Source organism: Micromys minutus (genome assembly GCF_963924665.1).
Source record: "Micromys minutus genome assembly, chromosome: 11".
In the NCBI taxonomy this organism is placed as follows: domain Eukaryota; kingdom Metazoa; phylum Chordata; class Mammalia; order Rodentia; family Muridae; genus Micromys; species Micromys minutus.
Genome location: NC_137980.1, coordinates 59252843 through 59269815, shown reverse-complemented (window position 1 = coordinate 59269815; position 16973 = coordinate 59252843). Strand labels below are relative to the sequence as shown.

General features: G+C 48.7%; 2 protein-coding genes across 6 annotated transcripts in view; one reads left to right on the top strand and one right to left on the bottom strand.

Annotated features, from left to right (window-relative positions):
* The first annotated feature begins 98 nt into the window (after positions 1 to 98).
* ARFRP1 (ARF related protein 1) lies at positions 99 to 7192 on the top strand. Of its 4 annotated transcripts, none has more exons than XM_080925347.1 (8): positions 99 to 237; positions 714 to 819; positions 1072 to 1159; positions 1372 to 1454; positions 3598 to 3679; positions 3992 to 4062; positions 5403 to 5503; positions 5577 to 7192. In XM_080925347.1, the coding sequence occupies exons 2-8, from the start codon at positions 727 to 729 to the stop codon at positions 5662 to 5664; spliced, it is 606 nt and encodes a 201-aa protein (XP_080781473.1). In that variant the 5' UTR covers positions 99 to 237; positions 714 to 726; the 3' UTR covers positions 5665 to 7192. The 4 variants fall into 4 exon arrangements, 3 of the variants coding, with proteins under 3 accessions (XP_080781473.1, XP_080781474.1, XP_080781472.1); XM_080925348.1 differs by having other exon boundaries at positions 643 to 819; positions 5582 to 7192; XM_080925346.1 differs by having other exon boundaries at positions 105 to 237; positions 643 to 819.
* Positions 7193 to 8464: 1272 nt separating this feature from the next.
* Positions 8465 to 16973, bottom strand: part of RTEL1 (regulator of telomere elongation helicase 1) — a 32270-nt gene continuing 23761 nt past the window's right edge. Inside the window, exons 17-35 of one of the 2 annotated variants that reach the window (XM_080925730.1) lie at positions 15512 to 15644; positions 15240 to 15353; positions 15109 to 15149; positions 14831 to 14916; positions 14613 to 14690; positions 14095 to 14172; positions 13648 to 13788; positions 13454 to 13569; positions 13121 to 13244; positions 12864 to 13014; positions 12635 to 12774; positions 11975 to 12070; positions 10817 to 11015; positions 10479 to 10628; positions 9907 to 10023; positions 9478 to 9702; positions 9217 to 9378; positions 9077 to 9112; positions 8465 to 8987 (exon numbers count right to left, since the gene is read on the bottom strand). In XM_080925730.1, coding sequence (XP_080781856.1) covers positions 8902 to 8987; positions 9077 to 9112; positions 9217 to 9378; positions 9478 to 9702; positions 9907 to 10023; positions 10479 to 10628; positions 10817 to 11015; positions 11975 to 12070; positions 12635 to 12774; positions 12864 to 13014; positions 13121 to 13244; positions 13454 to 13569; positions 13648 to 13788; positions 14095 to 14172; positions 14613 to 14690; positions 14831 to 14916; positions 15109 to 15149; positions 15240 to 15353; positions 15512 to 15644 — 2273 coding nt within the window. In that variant the 3' untranslated portion in view covers positions 8465 to 8901. Of the gene's footprint in view, positions 9113 to 9216; positions 9379 to 9477; positions 9703 to 9906; positions 10024 to 10478; positions 10629 to 10816; positions 11016 to 11974; positions 12071 to 12634; positions 12775 to 12863; positions 13015 to 13120; positions 13245 to 13453; positions 13570 to 13647; positions 13789 to 14094; positions 14173 to 14612; positions 14691 to 14830; positions 14917 to 15108; positions 15150 to 15239; positions 15354 to 15511; positions 15645 to 16973 lie in introns of both variants that reach the window. The other variant, XM_080925729.1, reaches the window with a different exon arrangement.

Sequence of the window (16973 nt, the reverse complement as noted above, 5' to 3'; positions counted from 1 at the left end):
GCTTCCGGCTTCGCCTGCGGAGCTCACCCACTAGCCTTCCGCCCTCCACAGGCACTTCCGCCGGAGAGCCGATGCTGCCGGAAGTGCCTGCGCGCGGGGGCCGCTGGGATGTGACTCCGCCTGTACCCTGTCCTTCGGTCCTTATTCCGTCAGGCTTTGTGAGGGGTTAACGTGAGGTGTGAGGTCGGTGGGGTTAGTAACGCGGCGGCGGCGGCTCCTCCTCCAAGTTCTGAGCAGGTACAGGTGGGCCTCAGCTGGACTGAGGAGCCGGGGTTCCAGAGTCCTGGAATAGGGGGACGGAAGTGGCTTCAGCAGCTGATTCCTAGGTTCCGTGGGCCCGGCAGCAGCGAGCATGCGAAGCCGACCCTCTTTGCCTCTTTGGTAGCTCCCTAGACGGTTGCTGATCCTGGTTCCTGGCGCTGAGTTGAGGGTTCGGAAAGAGGAGCCTTAGGAAGGCGGAGCAGAGTAGGCCGCCACGGGCTTTTCAGGACTCCAGATTGATGGTGTATTCTGAAAAATGACCTTAAGTGGGAGTGGCCCAGGTTTAGCAGGTGGTCAGCGGTGGAGTCAGGATCTGGGATTTTAACAGAAGGTGGGGAGGGAAAGAGTCAGGATCCACGAGGCTTCACATTTAAAAACTAGCTGGATAGATGGACCACTGATGAAGCGGGCAGGAGGCCGATGCCCCCAGTACACACTTTGACATCTCTCAGGGTGCCAGACAGGATGTACACGCTGCTTTCGGGGCTGTACAAGTACATGTTCCAGAAGGATGAATACTGCATCCTGATCCTGGGCCTGGACAATGCTGGGAAGACGGTAGGTCCTTGTTCTCTCACCAGTTCCTATTCCCTGCCTGATGTTTTCTTATTTGGAAATCTAACCCCAGCCCCAAGACTACAGGTTAGTTGTCACCAGCCCCCTGAAGAGCAATCAACAGGCAGAGAGGCGTGCATGCATGTGTGTATGGTGTGAAGGCTCAAAGCATAAAGGTGTGAAGGGACACGTGGGAAGGACACCAGAAAACTGCTCTAGCTGCTACTATCTAACCACCTCTCTTTCTTTCCTCAGACCTTCCTGGAACAGTCAAAAACACGATTTAACAAGAACTACAAGGGAATGAGTCTATCCAAAATCACCACTACCGTGGGTCTAAACAGTAAGGGGGCACCTTAGGTATATGACCTTAGGGGGGTCCCTTAGAAATGGATGCTGTAAGGTCCACAACCCAACTGACCAGTGGTCAGAACCCTGTCTCTCTGTTCTGTGTTCAAGTCCCCTGGGATTGGTTTGGGAATGGTTTGTCTCATCCTGGGGAGAGTTGGGAATTTGTAAAGAGTAAGGAACTATCTCGTTCTGTCCTCTTTCCAGTTGGCACTGTGGATGTGGGAAAAGCTCGGCTCATGTTTTGGGACTTAGGTGGGCAGGAAGAGCTGCAGTCTTTATGGGACAAGGTAAGACACACTACCTGTTCCATGCTGTCTTTCTCTAGATGGTCCCTCATAATTTTTTCTGTGAGAGTTCCACATTTACCCTGAAGATATTCTGTTTTTTTTTAAGTCATTTTTATTGGGGAGGGGGCATGCCACAGCATGCATGTGGGGCACAACTTGGTAGACTCTATTTTCTCACCTTTACATGGGTTCCAGGGGTCAAACTCAGATCTATCAGGCTTGTGTAGCAAACACCTTTATTTGCTTATCATGCAATTGGCCCTGTCTAAAGGTTTTTCTCTTGGACCTTATCCCCGGTTCCCACGTTGCTCCCTGTCTCACTCTGGCAAAAGCCAGGGATAGAGTCATCACAGAAGTGACATCAGAGGAGTTCTCACAGGGAGTACCCAATCTTTTCTTGATGAGGCCAGTTTTAATCCCAAAGAAAGGAGCATTGTTTGTCAGGGGAGTCTATGCAAAGCACTTACTGAGGAACTCAGAGAGAACTGTAGCTTGTCTTCTAATAGGCAGACAAAAGTGGCAGAGTTCATATACAGAAGGGCCTGTGTTTCCTAATGAGTCTTTCTACCTCATTCTAGCTTGTCTCAGTTCTTCTGAATGGCCTTTTACACATCCAAGGAGGATGTTCTCAGAGGCAGACAGCACCTTCCTCTTCTTTAGGCATTGGTTTTAGACATCTGAAATTTCTCTCTGTATACATTCCTCCACTGGAGTCTCCTCTACCCAACCTGTTAGGCACTAAGTCCAGCACTGAGCAGAACAAGACTTGACTTTGCTTCAGCAGTGCCTTGCCCTGTAGGTTGGTATGGCCATGTGGTGCAGTTCAGTGCTGTAATGTAGGTGCTTTAGTTACAGTGATGTCCTGTCCAGTGGCACACTTAGCAGTGGCTTCATTGGCCTTGGTGAACGGAACTGTACTGATAAGTTCTGTCACTTTGGCCACTGTTCTCTGACCAGCACAGTACCACTGATGGGCAAGTTGCTCTCCACAGTGGGTGCTCTGGTGAACTTTGAAATAGAAACTAAGACCCCATGTGTACTGCTTATATCTGCCTTAGGCTTTTGGTACTTAACTTCTCTGACCAAGCACTGTGCTATTCGTAGATCTGTGCACACACAGAGCTTAGATCACAACTTCTCACACAAGTATGATCAGGTAGGCTGTCAGCCTCTGGTCTGTCCCAGCATGTCCCTATGCTTGTCATGTAGGCCTCTTCACACCTCCCCAACAAAACATCCTTATATCCACAGTTGTGACTTCTCTTTTGAGATTTAACATGCCGCACCTGCTTTTCTGGCAACTGTTAGACCTTATGCCTGGTAGATGTGATGAGTGAATCTAGCTACTTGGTTCCTAAGCCTTGTGCCTGTTCATGTAAGACATTTCTTACAACCTTTGAAGCTGTAGTGCTGCCTGCCTGCTGACTCACTGGGCTTGCTGCAAACCTCATATCATCCACTATTATAAATACCTCATAAATACAGTAGGACCTACCAGCTCCCAGGCCTCTAGCAATAGGCTAACCTACTGCCTTGCCCCAGAGCTGGCAACTTCTGTGCCAGGTCCATTGCAAACCTGTATGAATCTGGCTGCAAAGCCCTGCAAAAGGAACCTGGAACTGGCCTCCAGTACTCTATGGGAAGTTGTCCTAACAATGCTGCCTCTTGCTGTTGAAAGCCCAGGATTGGCTACATCCAGCCTGCAGAAGCCTGAGTTCAGCACTTTCGGTTTTGTTTAGGCAGGGTAGCTTCATAAACAGTGCTGACCTCAGCCCTAACCTCTTTTGGCTACTCAACCTCTAGGCCTGTGTCCTACCCTTTTCTCAACATCATCTTAGTCAGAGCAGCAGGTGGGTTCTCAGGAGCAGCCTCTAAGCAGGAGGTGGTTGATCACCCTGCTAGAGTCAGCAAATTTTCCTCAAAGGTGCTCTGATATCTTTACTACTAAGTCCGCCTCAGACAGCCTTTAGCAACTCTTCCCACTGGGTTCTGTCCATTTGTGGCCCTAGGATGGCAGAGATCCCACCACTCGATGCCTGTCTCTCCCTCTTCAGAGGCTATTCTGCTCTGTGACACCAGGTCTCAATATCCAGCTGGCCATCTCTGAGCACCTCCAGCCCCAGCTTTCTCCTCTTTCTTCTAGTACTATGCAGAGTGCCATGGTGTCATCTATGTCATTGACTCCACTGACGAGCAGAGGCTGTCCGAATCAAAAGAGGCATTTGGTGAGTGTAGCATGGCCGCTCTGGGAGGGAGAGACAACTGGGAGAGACATCTAGGGAATTGTTGGGGGGGGTGCTGAAGGGTGGTATCAGTATAGTCTGGATCCTCCCATGTGTCTGGAACTTGCCTTGAGGGAGGCTGGGCTAACACCTGGATGCCAGTGCCAAGAAAGCCTCAGCCATGTTGCTTGGACTGTCTAGTATGTAAGGGAAAGGGTGGAAGGGGTCTGTTTGCACACACTTTGGGCCTGGGCAGAACCTGCAGTCATGAACAGGACACAGGGTGCAAGGCACCACCTCTCCTGCTTTCTTCAGAGAAGGTGGTTTCGAGTGAAGCACTGGACGGTGTTCCCATTCTGGTGTTGGCCAACAAGCAGGATGTGGAGGTGAGCCCCACAAAGCTGCTCTAGAGCCTCTATCGCCATTGCAAGGAAAGTGGCATGTATGCTTCTTCAGATTCCCAGAGCCTGGTGTCTGTCCATCCCAGTCTCCTCTCTGCCTTTCTTAAGACCCTTCTTCCACACTCTTAGGATCTCTGCTTTTGCCAGCTTCAGTTTCTCTCTGAGTGTCACAAAGAGTGTCACTATTAGAACAAGCATGTTCCTACTACATGTTATATCCAGAGTGCAGGTGCTACTTTTCTTCCCAAGGGAGGACAAGGGGCTTGTGTCTATAGCCCTCAGGTTCTGGGAGTATGGCGCCTAGAACAAGACCCAGGTGAAAGCTCTGGGCTCAAAGAAGTGGGTGTGGGGGTGCCTCTGAGATGTCTCAGTGATTAAGAACTTGTACTGCCCTTCCAGAAGACCCAAGTTTGATTCCTAGTACCCATGTCAGGTGGCTCACAGCCATCTGGGACTCCAGGGGATCTGACACCTCTGGCTTTAGTAGGTACTTGTACTCATTTGTACATACCCATATATATATATATATATATATATATATATATATATATATATATATATATATATATATATATATATATACACACACACACATATGTATGTATACATATGCACACAAACACAATAAAAAACAAACCTTTAGTTTTTAAAGTGGGAATGGAAGAGTGGAGACAATGGGCAAACTCTTAGATGTGGTGCTACTTCCCTTTGGATTTCTGTCTATGCAAAGTCCCTACCATCTTACAAAAGAGGCTCAGTAGAGACAAAGCTGTAGAGGACATGGTGGCAAACAATATCTGGAAGGCCAAGGAAATCTTACTTAACCTAGGCCCCGAGTATTTACCCATCCTCATCTGACATGACCTGACCTTCACTCATTTGCCTGAGGACCGTCCCCCACCCTGCGCGCCCCAATCATCCTAGCTGTGTCCCAAAACTAGTAATAAAGAGAAGTCCTGGTACTTGGTTGAGGAACACAGGGGTGTTAAATGAAACTATTCATTGAATACTACCAAGGTTTGCCTCACTTAGCACTTGAGCTGACTTAGTTCCCAGTGTCCTGGTGATGTTCTGGGGATTGGTTTTAGAGATGGTGAGGAATGCTTTCTTGAGAGCTGTGTGTGAACTTCCAAAGCCATCAGCAGTGGACTTGTTGACCATGTGCAGCAGCCTCACCACTGGTTTCTATGAGGATCCTGGAGCCCTGGATCCCTACAGATTTTTTAGGGTGATTGACTATGGCCTTCTAGAAAACCTAAGTGAATAAACATGATAGATGGAGCTAGAGGTGGGAATGTTCCTCAGAGTCTCACTTCCCCTGCCAGACTTGCCTCTCCATTCCTGACATCAAGACTGCATTCAGTGACTGTACCTGCAAGATTGGCCGGCGAGATTGTCTGACCCAGGCCTGCTCTGCCCTCACAGGGTGAGTTGAGGCCTTACTCTGCAGAGTCTTCAGGGTCAAGATTAGCCCTGCCTCACACATACTGTCTCCACAGCAAAGGAGTTCGTGAGGGCATCGAGTGGATGGTGAAGTGTGTCGTGCGGAATGTTCACCGGCCACCACGGCAGAGGGACATCACATAAGCACCTCCAACCTCACAGTTCGGACTGTTCATCCCCTAGTGTTGGAAGAGTATTCTCCGCTGGCTTCTACCCTACTGACGCTGGGGGCTGAGCTGGCTTTGTCTGTTCATTCTTTTATTTGCTTTATGTTTTCTCTAAGACAAACTTTTCTCTGTGTCTGGACAAGTGTAGGTATTCAGAGACAATCATGGGCATACTGACAATCCAGATCTACATGCCCTACACTTCCACCCCCTGATCCAGCTCTAGAGTCCTACCCTACAGGTTAGGGTCTGGAACCCTCCCAACCTTGTGAGGAGGGGTAGGTGTGAGGCCATGCCTAGGCCTGTTAGCCCTTTCCAAAGTAGAGTTTGGGTCATCCTACTTGAAATGGGGTGAGGGGGTGTCTGTGGCAGCTGCTTTGTCCCACTTGCCCATGGAGAAGGAGGGAATGGCTTAGAGAAAGAATCCATTTCCAAGAAGCCAGCATAGCCCCTAGTAGTTTTGTGTGGAGTTGGATGTGTGGGGGAGAGACAGGATTTCTCTGTAGCCCCATTTAACCTGGAACACTGCCTCCTTCCCTGTATCTGGGAATTATAGCTGTGGGGCATTACACCTAGTTTTCTACTGAGTTCTGATACACTTTCAAAACAGGGTTCAGTAGACCTGCCTGGGAAACCTAACTTCCCTTAACTCATTCTGCTTTTATCTCCAGTATACCCAAACACAGGTTGTGTGGTATCCTGAGAGCACAGACTTCACAAGGTCAAGTGTTGTTCTAGCTAGTGTGGGTGGGCATCACATGTTTTGAGTAAGGTAGGCTGGGTCCCTACAGGGTCAGGTCAGTGAAGTACTGGGTTTGCATCTCCAGATGTTTGTAAGGTGGATGTTCCATGTAAGTTTCAGGTTCTTGGGGAGGCAGCAGCTATGTTGGCACTAGCCATGCCCACTAGACCTACTAGGTTAAAATGTTCATCATATGGTCAGGACAAAGTTTAAAATAAAGGCTGCCTTAAGTGGCTCCTGTCTAACCAGCCCGTCAAGCAGTTAGATGGTGGTTCCTCACTGTCTGGGCTGAGGTTATAGCCAAAGGAGTAGCTTTTGAGTAGGATCCCCTCAGGGAAGTTTGGAGCTGTGGCTAAGCCACAGGTTCGAGAAAAACCTAGTGGCTCCTTGTTCAAGGTCAGGTCAACCTCCCCTCAGGGGCCTGGGAGGGGTTAACAAGTTATAAATTGAAGGGGATGGATGCTCAGATTCAGGGAATCGTCCTACCCATAGGTATCTTAGAAGCTGGGTTGAATCAATCCTGAAAGACCCTGCTGGGAATCAAGAGTAGGTTGCTTGTAAAATGGTCAAGCTAAAGGGACATCCTCTACCAGAGGGCACCAAACATTGCTGGTGTCTTTCTGGACATCTTTACCCAATTTTGTCAACACTGGAAAATATGGGCTTCATATTACTGTTATAGTGGACAGGAACAGATGTGCCTTCCTATAGATGGTGGTCATCCTGGTGTTGTGGAGTTTGCTGGCTTGGAAACATAGTGGGATGGAGCTTCTCATAACTTGAAAGTGTTTTTCTGAAATGATTAGCTTTATAAAAAGTAAATATGAAGAAGTCTATGCTTGGGGTGACATTGGTTGCAAGTGTAGAATAAAGTCCTGTGTGTAGTAAAGTTAGCCAGTCACAAGGAAACTTGTGCATGAGCACCTCTATAGATGCAACTATAAGGCCACAAGTGCCTGCTGCAGCCAGCACAACCCTTTAAAGGGAATCTGCTGAAATGTCAGTCTGTGGTGGCATGTTCATACTCAGTTCCTACGAAGACAGGTTACTCAGCCTAGAGAACTAAGAGAACGTCCCTAAATATTAGACAAGATAAAGCAAGCCACAGATGTCCATAAAGACAAGGGACATGGCACCTACTCAAAGAGGAGCTTTCCATTAGTCTAGACTGCCTAATGGAAATCCAGAGTCCCTGCATTACAAAAGGTAAGGATTGTCAATGTGGGTGGAGCTGAGATCTGGCATTCCCTGCAAGGAGCCTCTCTAAAACTGGGTGGTCTTTTTCAAAAAGCATCGTCACCTTAGGAGTTTCCTATCCAGGGCCTTGACCTTGTCCACACAAGCTACAAACTTAACTCTTGACTTGCCAGGTGTAGTTCTAAGAGGAGCAACTGTGGACATGTTAAAAGCCGAACTGAACCGAGACAAGGACTGGGCAATCATGTTGAAGGTGGCACTGTCCTAAACTTGAGCAGCTGGCTGAAAGGCATAGGCCCCACTGAGCATTCCTGCTATCAGGGGCCTGATAAAGTGGGTGGAAGAGGCAGGGTCAGGGAATACTTGAGAGCTTCCTTCCTACAACCTAAATTGTAGTCTCACTACATACCGGTCACCCACAATTATGCCAGGACAAGGTGAGCAAAGCATATGTTCTAGGCAGAGCCTACATGGGCTACATAGGCTAGGTGAGCAACAAGCAATTGTGAGTGGTGCAGAGGACACTGCAATAACAGTTGTGTTCCAGAGGGTTAAATTACAGAACTGTACACAGCTGGTGTGGTAGGGGCAATATAGGGGAAGGATGAAGGCCAGCTCCTTACTGGCTTAAGAGCTGTTATAGAGAACACTGCAGGTCTAAAAAGAAATCTTACCACACCTTTACACTCTCACAAAGTTTTTAAAAGGTGTCTATGTGGCTAGGAGAGATCCACTTGATTTTTTTGAGATTAATGGTGTTACCCGGCACTGCCATGACACACTGTTTAAGACCACAACTCAGGCATCCTGACAAGTGTTAGTTGTATTTATTGGACAGCCTACACCTTCAGTAATGTGTGCACAATGCCAATATATTTGAGGTTTCAGGACTTCACAAGTAGATTCAGATCCCACTGGACAACAAAGCATGAAAACCATGAGACCTTCAGTGGGTTCAGCCACATCAGGGCCAGCAAAGGCCTCCATCTGTTTTCATTGGGGCTTTGGCCAGAAGACCTGTGTAACGCTCTGCTTCCTGTTAACAGCACTGCAAGCCAGAGTCTAGAGGCCTATGGAAATACGTGCTAGGCACTGAACCCTAGGCCTCTCAGCCCCCACCACCTGGGGAGATGCCTGATAGGCAGAAAGGGTTAGACCCCAACCTGGAGATGAAGTTGTCAACAGGCCGAGCAGCGGTAGAAGTCACAGGAGGGGCACTGGAAAAGCACTGTATCCTCAGTTGCACAGGCCAGGCATACAAATTCAACAGGAGGTCTAAGCGAGCACACTGTGCCATAACCAACGGTCACCGTCGCCCCTATTGCTTACTCCACTGAGGCTCCATATGTCCAAGGGATAGTCTAGGAAGAAGTTGCATGGGCTTTAGGGGTGGTGTCATCAGACTTCACACTCTGGTCTGGCCTCTGTCTAAAGAAGGATGAGATCTTACTCTGCGTCTTCCCAGGTTTCTTGGACATCGAGGACCCTAAAGATAGCAATGAGTGTAAGAAACTTAACTGCTTCCCAATACACTGAAAGGCTCAGGGTAACAGGGCAAGGGGTAGAGGGGGTCTTCAAGTGGGGTGTCACCTGGTTTCACGTCCTCATGGGTGAGCTCGGAAGGCACAGTTGTACTCTCATCCCTGGGACCCGGGAGCTCCAAGGCCTTGCCTGTGGTAGGTAGGCCCATTAGGTCTGCACAGGTCTGTAGGAACTGAGGCTTATGATGCGGACGCACAAACATGCCAAATCCTGTGGGGGGAACTTTTGCTCAAGCTCTGCATGTACTTCTCACATACAGCTTTCACCATCCTTCCCAGAACCTATGCCCTACACCCATGGACTACATACTCTGTAGCAAGGATAAGTGTTCAGGTTTTGCAGTGGTCAATGCTGCCACAATAGCCAGCACCTTGTCCAGGTCATCATCCTGTTTGTATGCCCTCAGAGCTGCCGTAAGCTGGTTGCAGCTTGCAGATCCCAGAGCTTTGCGGACGTCAGATAGGTAGTCAGTCACCACAGGCTGGCCAGATTTTTCTACTGCACATCCCACTGTTGGACAATTGCTGGTGTCTCCTGGTTTGGAGAGATGTTATTCTTTTTGGGTTCAGAGAGCTGGAGGGGTTGTCAAATGGCTTGGGAGTTCCGCCCACCACTTCCTTTCAGGATTCCCTGTAGAGTCTGCTAGCTGCTCAGGACAAATGGATTTAAGAACCATGCATACCAACATGCCTCTTCAGGGATTTGTAAGTCCACCTGGGATTTTTAGGAGCCAAGTACCTTTGGAGGTTATTTGGGCAGACAGGTGAGGCCGCCCCTGGTTCAGATGCTCTCCAGAATCCAGCTGCCTGTCTACACCTTCAGACAAGGTCAGTTTAGATTTCAGCGCCTTCCTTCCTGAAGAAACATGTTCCTAAGATTAGGCCTCTTAATCTTCAGACAAGAAAGGGGACCCTGACTGTCTTGAGAAGGCCCAGTGAGTTCTGCTCAGGAACATAAGTACTGACACCTCACTGAGTGCTGAGCCCTAAGGGTAAGTTTTCCCTCTGCCATTCCTGCCCTCCATAAAGCACTGCAACAGGTACTGCCCTGTGGAGGGGCCAGCTCAGCTGTTCAGTCAGGACAGATAGGACAGGTGCCCAGCTGCCAAGACTCTAGCATGAACTCCCTAGGGGCAGGTCTCTTGGATGCCTAGATAAAGAGTCAGAGTTCAACAAACAGTGCTACTCTTGGAGACAGAATCTGAGAGAATATTGGCTAATGTAGCCAAGCAAGAGCTGAAGGATGTCTACTAAGCCCATTCCAGGTATAAACTGCCCTTCAAGTCTGAGGTTACGCAGCTAGCCTGGGACCTTGTGCATTGGTAGAATCCACAGTTGACTGTGCTTGCTCTCCAAAGGGAAGGCTGTTCCCTGGCTGGTAGCCACTTCGTTGGCCTGTTAGCTGGAAGCAGATGTCCTCAAACTGCTGCTTGTGGTGGGGTCGTACAAACTGGTAGAAGCCTGTGGGAAGTAGTTGTCTTAGTCTAGACTCCATACACTATGACAATTGGGCTAAAGACTCTGTGGACCACGGCCTACCCACTAGGCCTTTTCTCTGGGATGCAGAGTCAACCCTGAGCCCTATAACCAGCCCCACCTCCAAGTGCTGTGGTGTTAACTCTGTAGCAGAATTTTGAGAACCAGGGCACCTTTAAATAGAGTGTGTTTCTTGCGATCTTCAGCAAAGAGGCAAGTGAGAGAGGCCACTAGGGCTTCAAAGTCATCAGAACTCTTATAGTGCTGCAGGGCCTGGGTAAAGGTGTCAAAGTTAGCTTGGCTCAGTGCTTGCTTCACGGCCACCATGAACATCTTGGCTTTGTCTTCCTGTGTGCTAGCCATCAGTCCCTCCTGGAAGAATGACCAAGAGCCCTATTAGAGCCAGCCCTTCCCTCCTACCTTGGAAGCAGTACAGAGTTTTAGACTCCAGGGCATAATGACTTGCCATTCAGGCTACTGCCTGTGAACCATCTCCCAGGGCAAAAAGCAGAGGGCCTCTAGAGAAATGAGGCCCAGGTGAAGCGAAGGCCTGTCTGAGATCACACTAAAACCTATATGTCCTCACAGCAGAGGTACCTATAGAGGACACTTCTCAACAGGCTGCACCCCACTTCTGTATATCTCAGATCTATAAAGAACTATGTAAAACTAGGCAGCTCCCACCCCTACCACTTCCAGCCATCAACAAGACTTAGGCCTTCCACATCTAGTGTCCTTCCAGATGCAACAGCCCTCCTGGGCTCGTCTGAATCTTCTTACAAAAGCCACCACACTTGGGGCTTTCTAGCAGGTAGGGGTTAATAGCCTCAGATGTAACTAAACTTGGCATCTAAGTCTAGCACCACACTATACCTCCTCATATGTGTAATTCAGTGTCCACACTCAGAGCCAGCACCAAGTCACTCTGCTCATTATGATGGAGGGAACCACAACCAGTTATACATCCCAAATCAAATGATCCTGAGGGTCAGGCTAGATTCCAGCAGAAAAGAAAGATCTCTTGAGCAGGGTGGGCACATGCCTATAATCTCAGCAGATGGAAAGTAAAGGCAGGGGGATCAAGAATTCAAAGTCATTCTTGATTACATAGTAAATTCAATGCCAGCTCTTTTATGACCCTGTCTCAAAACTAAAGAACTGGGAGGTGAGATTGTCTTCTCAAAGAATGACAGACTGGCAGCCCAAGGTTATCAACATCATAACTACCCAACTCTAGCCACACCCTTGCTTGGAAAGGGGCAATAGGCACCAGAGGCAAGATTCTCACATGTGCCCACAAGCTATCTTAGCTGCAGGGGACACTAACATACCGGATGGTTGGCCAGCCTGACTTTCTTCCTTCCTCCTCTTTGCTCAACAGACAGCCTCTTCTTACAATGGACAGATGGGGTGGAGGAGCTGAATGCCTGAGGGAAACACATCTGTGATCCCAACCCAAACCCAGAGTTTCCAAAGTACCCGTGATATCCTTTTGGTTCCCCAGGATCCTTGTCATTGTCCTGAACAGACTTGAAAGGGGATGCAGGGTCATATCCTAATTCTGGTAGCAATGCTGAGATTTTGGCTCTTTTATGTCATGCCCCTTGGCCTTTGAAGGTAGTAGAGAGAGAGCCACATGAAGGACACATTTATGGTAACTGATTAACAGAGCAGGGATGGAGGGAAGGAGCTCCAAGTAAGACCTAGGAACTTAAGGCTTTTAAGCAAAGGACCTCTGAGGAAAAAGAACTCAAGACACCATTCATACAACAGAGTGGGAGAAAGGCCAGCTTTGGGCATACCAGGTATGCCCAAAATACAGATTTTGAGTAGACTGTGCCAACTGTCCCACCAAAGAGACATGGTGGTGGCACCACAGAGCCAGGACCTGGGATGACGCATGGTACAGTGGAGGTGCTGAACCACACTTGCCCACCTATATACTGGGAAAGGTCCATGTTCATGCCAGACACCCTCACCCTACTTCACACCTGCTCCTCAGATGCCCCGGCCTTCTGCTCGTTGTACTCTAAGGCAGCTAGCAGCCCCATGGGTCTCTGCTGGGCAGAAAATGTCTGCTGTTCATACTCCACACACACGTTGCTCTCAGAATCTTCAGTAGCTGGTAATCCTAAAGAAATATTCATTGACAGAAAAAGCTTATCAGAAAGCAAGGATACTGCCTCTGTCATATGTGGTTTTACCCAACCCCACACACACCTACAGGCCTCCGCCTCAGACTGGGCACATGCACATCCAAGCTCATGGCTTTCCTGGTGGAGAGGGAGTGGCTGGACAATGTAGACTCCCTGAAAGCAGCTTCTCCCTCACTCACACTTGAGATCACAGCCTGAGGAACTGGCAAAGGCATCTGTAGAATCAGAGGGTGAGGAGGCTTGCATCCATTGCTCCTCAGAGAAGGGACTCCAGCCCCTCTATGCGAACACAGACAAGTCAACTGGGCATTTGGAGCTCACAGTTTTCTGAGCAACACGGAAGAACTGGGCCACATCTCGGATGACATGGCCAAAGTTGTCATACACCTTAAGGTAGGGGCGCACCCAGGAAGGCAGTTGGGCCCTGGTGTCAGCATAGGCGAACCTGGAGGGTGAATGTGGCGGTGAGTCAAGTCCTCTACTATAAAAATTAAGGGCCATCCCTGCCCTATAGCCACTACACTCAAGCCTCAAAACGAAGGAGCAGTATCTGTAGGCAGGGCCAGAAAGGTAGCTATAGGCTTCATACAAGGAGGAGGTTCCTGGGTCTAGAAAGGGTGACGAAATGGAGATGGCCACAGAGTCTTCCTGTACCTGTGGTCACACAGAAAGATGGCCCCATAGTCATGGCGGTGTCGGATAACCCTCCCAATAGCCTGGTTCACAGCCCTGGATGCTTGTTGCTGGTACCACTCCTGCCCAGAGAGACACTAGAAAGAAAAGAATTTTGGTCATTAAGTATCTTGGTCCCCAAAGTTCCCTGCTTACCCAACCCTGTGGTATCTCACCTGATCTCCACTTCGGCCTTTCATCTCATCCAAGAACTGCATCTTGAGGACAACACGGGGATCCATGCGTGGGGGATATGGGAGGCCTGTGACCATCACACCACGACCATTCATGTCTGAGAAGTCCAGCCCTTCACTGGCCTAGAACAAGGAAATAGATATTCCTCTCCCCTGTTGGTTTCTACCCCCGTTTGGGGTCTACCCGTACCCTAACCCTTTCAGCCATCTATCCCAGGTATTGCAGGAAAAGAGAAGGTTCCATCCTCAGGTCCACAGCTGGGCTTATGTCGACTCTGCCATACTCAGAACCTCCTAACTTTGGCCTTGGCTATTAGCACCCAACAAGCCCTACTAATGTGTTTGCTGGATGTAGGACCCAAGGCAGAAGCTTTGTTTCAGACTACAAAAAGAAACAGGAAGAGGCAAGATGGCCTACAGAAACCTCACCTTTCCCCGACACACTGCTAAGAAAGTGGCCCCATTAGACCCAGGGGAGGCAACTTGCTGGCAGTAGGCATCAATGACCTAGATGAAAAGGATAGTCAGGTTTAGTTCCCAGTCTTTCTCAAATGAGAACTAAATCTTACTTTTTGAGACAAAGAATAGTCTCAGCTAAGAGGACACCAGGATTCTGAGAGCATTTTCATGATACTATTACCAGCAGAGGCACATCCAATACCCAGAGCCTGTCTAGTGTTTCCAGAAAACACAAAAACCCGCACTGACAGGGTAGCTGTTGGGTCCCAAGGACTTGGGACAGGAAGATGCATTGCTATTATCTACATGCCAAACCATGTTAGGGACATTCTAACAGAGGAAGCACTCGAGAACTTCAAAGTAAGCACAAGTCCAGAACAGGCAGCCTGGAGCCAACCAGAGTCCCTGGGCAGAGACAGAGGTCAGCTGAAGACTTTGAGGGGGTCCTAGAAGTAGGCCCCACCAGACTCCTAGTTTGTCTCACAGACCTCTGAGAAGCTGCCTTTGTTCCTGGGTTCCACGAATAGAGGCTTCAGTGCCTCTACCTTCTTGGCCAAGCCTTGCGCCTGTGGGAGAAAAAACCAGGATATGAATGGACAGGTAAGGGCTGTGGCTACAGCTCTGTTTGCTAGCTCGGTCCAACTGCCTTGCCCAGACTTTCAGTCATATGGCTCACTCTTTCAGGAATATATGTAGAAGAACATACCTTCCAGAACTCCAGGCTTTTCTCCATGACAGGGTAGGAAGGGAAGAAGACCAGAAGCCCATGGGGCACCACGCGAGCAATGTTGCCTGGAAGTGGTCCAGGCAAGGTTTAGAAGACTGCTGAGGGCCCTGTTGGTTCTTACAACTGAGGAGTACAAACTGAGGAGTTCTAGGCACCTAACCCCTATGGACTAGGGTAGAGGGTCTAGGACCAGACCAGTTATAAAACAAGGGTTTCTTAAGGAAGAAACAAATAATCATATGTGGAATAGTACTTACCCAGAGCCTTCCCCAGGGAAGATAAGCACTCTTCAGAAAACCTGTTCAATCAGACAGGCTGCCATTATGAGAGGCCTAGACCCCAGCAACCCTCAACACTACAGAAAGGTACAGAAACCAGGACCTTTTACCTTTTGTCATAGGCAGAGCTTAGCTGAACACCATCAGGGCCTCTGGGGATAACCCCTACCCAGAGCTGGCTTTTGTCGATGATGTGTGGATTCTCCAGACAGACTGGGAATGGACTGGGAGTGGCCAGAGAAAAGAGATGATGGGATAGACCCAAGGTCTGAGAATCTTCAGGATACTGGCCCACAGAAAGCCCTGGAGTGAAGGCCAGCATCCCCACCCCATCTACCACATCCCTAGTGTTATGACCTCCCCAGAGGTGGCTCATACATACATTTGCATCTCCAGAGCAAAGGAAGACAGTGGAGCCAATGTACCACTGGTGAGGATAAGGGTACGGACTCCTTGGCAGACCAGTTCACGCATGCTGTGGCTGGGACTGAAGCACCAATAGCTCAGCACCTTCCCTGCAAAGGGGAACTGGGTATGAGGACAGGACTGGAGTCCACCATCTTCATCTACTGCATTGGAAGAACAAGCCACCTGCATCCACACAGGCCCAGGTGCACACATCAGAACAAAGGGCCAGGTCTGAGCTGAGGCCTGAGCCAAGCCTATAATAAAGGACACCCCCCCCCCCCAGGGATCCAGAGAACAAGCAAGAAAGATGTAGACCCTGAAGGATACTGGCAAATACAGAGAAGACACCTGGCCCCAACAAAGTTTTGTAGAAACCATGGCATGTGGCACTAGACCTAAAAGCACATCAGGGACCAAGCAGCATCTAAACTCATGACGTGTCAGACATAACTTCTAAGAAGAAAATCAGATTCATAGATTCTGGTCATATCAGCAGCAAGCAAGGCCAGATTTAGAAAGAAGCACAGTTCCAAGCAATGCCTGACTGACTAGAACCCACACACTGCTCATTCCTAGAAATCTTTGGAAGCTCCAAAAGTTAAAATACCAGAACAACTTAAAAGTTACTGAAGGCAAAGCCAGGTGCTATCAGAGATAATTTTTATTCCTGGTTGGAACCTGCCCTGCCTGAGGCTGTCTCAAAAGCAGCCAAAGACCTCAATAACTCATTTCCTATTAACACCCTCTAGGGAAAACTATGGAGAAATCACTAATTACCTGAGCACCTACAAACCTCTAAAGGTACCACTATCACGACAGACAAGAACATTTCTTGCTGGGAAGAGGGTATTTTGTATAGTAAGGAGGCCCCTGGGGACAGAACCATACCACAGCTCCTGCTAAACCACCCTACCTCTAACCCTTTTTTCCTGGTAGGCCCAAATTACTTAAATCACAGTATCCACATCAACTCTGTAGGACTGCTTCTGCTAAGGCTGCAACCTATAAGTCACAAAGCAGTCTAAGAGCAAAGTGGCACATACTTGAGAGGCAGAAGCAGGCAGATCTCTGTAAGTTCAAGGCTAGCCTGGTCTATATAGTGAGTTCTGGGACAGCCAGAGTTACATAATGAGACTGTCTCAGAGAGATGGCTCAGTGGTTAAGAGCACTGTCTGCTCTTCCAGAGGTCCTGAATTCAATTCCCAAAACCACATGGTAGCTCGCAACCATCTGTAATGTATGTGATCTGCTGCCCTCTTCTGGTGTGTCTAAAGCTACAGTGTACTCTTCTACATAAAATAAATTAATATTTAACAAAACAAAATAGGGCACTATCTTGAAAAACAACAATAGTGTATAATAGTAGTAGTAGTAGTAGTAGTTGTAGTAGTAGTAGTAGTTGTAGTAGTAGTGGTAATAATAATAATAATAATAAT

What these genes read in the sequence shown, in the direction of transcription:
- ARFRP1 (XM_080925346.1), top strand. Translation starts at nt 682, where the DNA reads ATGCCCCCAGTACACACTTTGACATCTCTCAGGGTGCCAGACAGGATG. An exon ending in CACTACCGTGGGTCTAAACA is followed by an intron (nt 1,160 to 1,371) that starts GTAAGGGGGCAC and finishes TCCTCTTTCCAG; the next exon opens with TTGGCACTGTGGATGTGGGA. An exon ending in CGAATCAAAAGAGGCATTTG is followed by an intron (nt 3,680 to 3,991) that starts GTGAGTGTAGCA and finishes TGCTTTCTTCAG; the next exon opens with AGAAGGTGGTTTCGAGTGAA.